This window comes from Pygoscelis adeliae, unplaced genomic scaffold (assembly GCF_000699105.1).
Source record: "Pygoscelis adeliae isolate BGI_AS28 unplaced genomic scaffold, ASM69910v1 Scaffold637, whole genome shotgun sequence".
Classification (NCBI taxonomy): domain Eukaryota; kingdom Metazoa; phylum Chordata; class Aves; order Sphenisciformes; family Spheniscidae; genus Pygoscelis; species Pygoscelis adeliae.
Window position 1 is genome coordinate 80,732 of NW_008825168.1, and position 6,304 is coordinate 87,035.

At 46.0% G+C, this 6,304-nt stretch overlaps 1 protein-coding gene across 1 annotated transcript in view; it reads right to left on the reverse strand.

Moving 5' to 3' along the window:
• Nucleotides 1-6,304, reverse strand: part of UBE2O (ubiquitin-conjugating enzyme E2O) — a 33,930-nt gene that overhangs the window by 24,970 nt on the left and 2,656 nt on the right. Inside the window, exons 2-4 of the mRNA XM_009328901.1 lie at nt 3,231-3,341; nt 2,227-2,324; nt 111-174 (exon numbers count right to left, since the gene is read on the reverse strand). Coding sequence (XP_009327176.1) covers nt 111-174; nt 2,227-2,324; nt 3,231-3,341 — 273 coding nt within the window. The remainder of the gene's footprint in view (nt 1-110; nt 175-2,226; nt 2,325-3,230; nt 3,342-6,304) is intronic.

The window sequence follows — 6,304 nt, forward strand, 5'->3', positions numbered from 1 at the left end:
CCCTGTCCAGCTGAGGAGGGGAGTGATAGAGCAGCTTGGTGGGCACCTGGCGTCCAGCCAGGGTCAACCCACCACAATTAAAAAGACACTCAGGAAAACCAGAAGCTCACCGAGTCACTGACGTGAGGACAAACGTCATACAGCTTGGCTCCATCTTCTGTGCTCATAGAACACCTGGAAAACAGACAAGAAACATGGTCACATTTGCAGAGCCATCCGTCTCGAAAGCAAACAGCACCAAATTAACTGACCCTGCTGAGCAGGTCTGTCCATATGCCCAGCAGTATATCACTGAGCCTTTATGGTCCACAGTAAACTGGTTGTGGACAAGCTATAAAAGCACTGACTGGTGTTTAAAGGTTCCCTTCAGCATCTAAAAAAAAAAATAATTAAGTAGCATGCAGGGTGCTGGACAAGATTTGTCTGCTGCAAAAGTCCCATTTGTTATTCACACCAACACTGGAACCTAAAGGCAATTTGGGTATACTTGCTTCAGTAATAGCTTCATTTCCAGAGTGAGTTCTGGTGAGATTTCAAATGATTCATTAGGAAGAGATTTTGAAAACAGTTACCTCATTTACATAGCTATGCATGAGCTGGTAACAGAAACCAAGCAAGGTTTTAAATTGCACCAGTAACTGCAGGCGATACAGATAGAGAAGTGTAGTTATTTTTCACTCCCAGTTTAACATATGCGTAAGAGCCTTTCAGTCTGGGTTAACTGAAAGCTAAAACAGTCAAAATCACAGACGCATCCACCAATCATCTGTTATAGCTCTCACATTACTCGCTTCTCTCTTAGAAAGACTCAGAGCTGGCTGCACGGTTGTGGGTTTGTCTTCCTTTTAAGCATCAATGTCAACACTCCATTTTCAAGACAGATGGGTTATCCCCCAGCTGCCAGGCCCATAAGCCTCTTGACCCTCCACTGGTTCCTTCCTTTTCAATAAAAAAGTTTGCTGGACAAGACAGAGTGAATGTAGTGAGTTCAGACGGTTTTAGTTCTCAAGTAACTGTCCGGCATGCACAAGAGAGAATTCAGATCCTTCTGCTGGCCTTGCAGAACTATAGAATAAGTTAACCAGATATTTCTTTCAATATCTCTGGTGTTGTGGTTTAACCCAGCAGGCAGCTACACACCACACAGCCATTCACTCATTCCCCCCACCCCAAAGTGGGATGAGGGAGAGAAAAAAAAAGTAAAATTTGTGGGTTGAGATAAAGACAGTTTAATAGGACAGAAAAGGAAGGGAAAATGATAATATTGATAAAAGAATATACAAAATAAGCGATGCACAATGCAGTTGCTCATCACCCGCCGACCGATGCCCAGCCAGTCCCTGAGCAGCAGTCGCTGCCCCCCTGGCCAACTCCCCCCAGTTTATATACTGAGCACGACGTCCCATGGTGTGGAATGTCCCTTTGGCCAGTTTGGGGCAGCTGTCCTGGCCGTGCCCCCTCCCAGCTGCTTGTGCACCTCCAGCCTGCTCAGCCAGTAGAGCATGGGGAGCTGAGAAGCCCTTGACTAGTGTCAGCACTGCTCAGCAACAACTAAAACATCCGTGTGTTATCAACATTGTTCTCATCCTAAATCCAAAACACAGCACTGTACCAGCTACTAGGAAGAAAATTAACTCTATCCCAGCCAAAAACAGGACATCTGGTTAAATCTCTCTAGAGATACGACTTTGGATTATGTCTTCATTGAAAAAAACACTCCTAATACAGTTGCAAATAACAGTGAAAATAAAGCAATGCTGTTCAGTCTTGGCCTGCTTTTTCATCTTTGATGAAAACCACTAGCCTCCAGGTTTCTACACTTTCACAAATTTTTTTTTTTTTTTAAGGTAAGAATCCTTCCTCCCTGCATCTCAGTGAAGGTATGCACTCCTACTGAGAAAAAGTCTGGCATATGCAATCCATCTGTAACAGCCACTTTTCCAGGGGAGAAGTGCAGCTTAAAAACCAACATACTTTAGTTCTGGAGGACTGATCTGCTGGGATTGAAAAAAAAATTGTCACCTTTCAGACAACAGCTTTTCCAGAGGGTGACCAATGAAACTCAATGTTTTCAGAGAAAAGATATGTTCTTACTCTACGCCTGAAGATAACACAAGCAGATGATTTATCAGTATGCAAATGAGAAGCCCAGCCTGTTTCTAGTTCTCCCAAAATAGATCAGGATCATGAAACCCAAGGGGGACAGTCTTCAACAGAAAGAAATACCTGGCTCCATTGGAAAGCTTGAGGATGACTTGGTTCTTCAAATCATAGACCTTGCCCAGCCAGCAGTCATAGGCTATGTAGTCACCATACATGAAAGGCTATGAAGAAAACAGGAAACAAGCCTTAGAAACATCAACCCTTGTAGTTTGAGCCATCAAGTAAGTCCTTAGACAATGCAGGCTACATAGCAATCTCAAACAGATTTATGACAGCAACTGCAGATCTCGCTGTAAACCAGAATAAATGTACATTGAAGAGTTTGCTTGACAGTCAGCACATAGCCTGGATTCTCCAGTTAAACAGCTCGGGCTTTCTGGGATTTTTTCCTCGGATTTTAAACTTGCTAAGTCGCACTGCCTTCAGCCAATTTTAACAATTTTTATTACTGAGCCTAATATTCCATCCCAAGCAGAGAAGCCTGTATCCCACTGCCTTTCCACAAGCTGTTTCTTGAGAAGGGTTGTGACACTCCTGCTCTTCATTCCCAAATTATCTTTTTCTCAGAGGAAAAAGAATGATGAAATTCTATCCCACCTGGTCTCTGGAAATCACCCACCCACTCAAGAGGGAAAACCAGGTACATTTCAGACTGTTCCAGCTCAACAGAAAGATACTTGAATCCTCTCAGCATTTTTATAGCCTGTTTAAACAATAACAATACTGCAGTTCAGAAGCTCTGTGCCACTGCTATGGGGCTGCCCCAAATCCGGTTGTCAAACGGGCCTCAGTGCAGAAGTTCTCACACAATTTAATGTCAACCTAGCCCTCCAAGTCAATTTGGTTTCAACGATGTGATCAGAAACACAGAACAGATGGGGAGATGAGGTGATGCTGCATCATCTTCTTCCAGGGAGGATGCTTGCAGTAAGTTTAAAATAAATCCAAGCCACAGATGCATCTTGCAAAACATGGATGCCTCCCTTGCATGCATTACTTGGAATACAGCAGCATCCCTCCAAACCACCAAGCCCTGGCTCCCACATGTGTTTTGGCTGTGTTCTCACCCAAATATGTTGCAGGTCTTTGCTGTTGACAGGGTAGAGGATGCAGTTGGTTCCTACCAGCTTCACAGCACACTCTATGTTGACATCAATTACAGTCCCACACTGGCTGTCCTGGAAACACAAAAGAGAAAAAGGGTTTATCACCTAGGGAAGGTCCTACATACACACGTACATGCTCTGCGTACGGATGGGAAGTGCAGAGACAAGTCTCAAGAGTAAACCCCCCTCTTACCCTGCCGGGTCTCATTCTGAAGGGGCATTTCACATGACCCTAAGACAACTGAGAAGGTGAGATCACTATTAAAGACCTGTGGTGTTTTCTTCCCAGTTAAAATTTGCAATGGCTACTAATGCAGCAGCCCAGAGGCTCCTGTATCTGGTCAAATAAGACCACACTATGTCAGGTGATTAGCATTTACTTGTTTTAAAAATCTGCTGGGCTCCTTGGTCTATTCAACTGAGCAGATCTCTGCAACTCCATAGGACCGTCCTGCAGGTATTGCCCTGAGCCAGCAAAGGTGGGGTAGATCATCAACCTCAGAACAAAAGAGAAAACCTTTAAGGCTATCTGTGACTCCTCACGTAAAGCTTGCTTTTGCAGGACATTATAAACGGTCTTCACTTGCTGCCATACTGAAAAAAAAAATCTGGCACCTTTCATCAGATTTCAAGGTTTCAAGCCAGATAGTTTACAGTTGGTCCAATTATGAGATGGTTGTCATTATCTCCTTCACTTTTTAGCAAAGTTTTAATCTTTTTTGTCCCCAAGAAAATAATGCACGCTGTCAAGAGCCTTCTGGGGATAGTTTGGCAGGGAGCACACAATATGCACGTTGCTCACACATATGGCGGAGGCCTGCAAGGAAGGGCTGCTAACCCAAACACTGTCAAATGAGGCAGCTGCCCTGGCCTCCTGACAGCTGGGACAATCAATACTCTTATTTATTAAAGACCACAAGTCCATTATAAAAGCTGACTGAGGGCCAGCATGACAAATGCCCTGGTATCAGCAACTTCTGAAGCTGTCCTTATCTCAAACATCAAGGTCTCTGCTCCAACAGGACTTGAGCGTAACACTCGAAGGGCTTACACCCTGCGAGAAGTGGATTTGTTTGCTCAGTCCACTTATAAACGTGCTGTTCTTACAACCACATTACATATTTATTCAAGGATTTCACTCAGAGCCCTGAGCAGGCCTTTTAGGAGTTCAGGAGTTTGCTGGCACTCAACTCATCCCATCTCATCTTGAGGACTGGTAGTTAGAGCAAAGACACCCTACAGACACCCGCAGTCTGGGATAATTCCTGTACAGATTGCTCAGCCCATGTGGCTGGCCTGCTTTCCACCTGCCTGCTGCAAGTCCTCTTCCTCACATCACACAAACCCTGTGCTCCTCAGCTCCCCGGCTCCTGAGGAGGCGGCAATGAGGAGAGTGGGTCCTGCCCCATGCATTGCCCATGCATAGCTGTGCCAGCGTGGCCAGGAGGGCTGGGAGAGCCAGGCTGGCAGAGCCCAAGGCAGTAGGGGCTCATTCCCTCCAGCTGCTCCACATATCACTCCCATTTCTTTCTAGAAAGGCTGGGAAGCAAAGGGAACCTTTCCTAGCTCCATCATGACAGACAGCAGCTAAGCCTAATGTAGCTTGCAGCCTGCACAGGCTGCCAGGAAAGAGCCCAGCAGAGCTGTACTGTAACTCTCACCTGAAAAGGGTTTGCCAGAACTACGCCAGATTCACAACAGTTGCTGCCAGCACAATTCGAGCCCTAGGATGAGCAAGGCCTGCTCAGAAGTGGCACCTGCTCAAACCCACAGCTTCTGAAGGCCAGAGCACAGCCACCTACCCTACTTTTCTTCCAGATTAAGCTAAATAAAGTATGCCCAGTCCATTCTCTGCCCGTGCTTTGCAGTTTTGGCCCTGTGTTTTAGGTTTCTTAGTAGTCAGAACCAAAAAAACCTCAAGAAACAAATCTCCCTTGCCCTACACTGAACATTTCAGAATTAATTTTTCCTTTATCAGCAGCCAACATGACAGCAGCTCTGAGACATGATACAATCCAGCACCTGCAGTTTCTGTGGATCATCTTGTCTCTGGGCCTAAACACCCTCTTTTATTGATGGTGAAAGAATAACAAGTAATAAACCCAGGACTGGGGCGACTGATGTACACCAATACCCTCTGCCCATTCTCTAAGTGACAGTTTCCCCACGGAGAGGATGCCTGCACCTCCCTACAAGCCTGTCTCCCATCTAACACAGTTGGGTGCCACCTAGTCATGGGCAAGAACACCAGGCTGAGTTCAGCTTGCCTCTCCTTCCAGCTGCAAAACGCTTGAGCAAGCAGAGAGCACTGTCTGTGGTTAAGTAAGCAGAGATCAATGTTGTGAGCAGCCCCAGAAGCTACCGGGCTGTTGAGTCACAGCTCTCCTCCCTCACCTGCCACTGAACCTTTGTTTAGTATGAGTTTATTTATTTCACTGTCACATGAAACATTAGCCTGCAAGAGGGAAGGCAGATTCACAGGCTGAGGGGTTCTGCTGAATCACTCAGACTGTAGTAGCACTCAGCAATGCAGTCCCGGAGTGAGAAGTCACCAACTTGTCTCTTGTCTTCCAGGGCAGGTCTACAGCCAGAGCACAGCTCCTCACCAGCCCGCTCAAACACAGCTGTCCCATCCTGTTCATTAGATGCTCCCATTAAAGGAGGGGCCAAATGAAATGAGCTGACATTTCACAGTCCTGTTACAAAAATCAATTTCCATCAGCCCCAACAGCAGAACTGGAAAAGGGGGGTGACTGATCTTCATTGGAAGAGTTGATGGGTTCAAGCCCCACTCACACCAGAATTAAGGGCACTCCCTAGACTTTCTTCCTGCTTCTTCTGGTACCCTGACAGCATGCACCATGCTGGACATACTGAGTATTTAAGTAATGAATGGATGGAGAAGTGACTTTTTTCCTTTCCCACCAGAGACAAGGCTTTAAGGCAGACCAGCAAACTCCCACCTGAGAGAAAAGCAGTTCAAGCAAGTGTAGGCTGCAGTCCCACATCTGCTACCTCCCATCCTTCTACTCTTT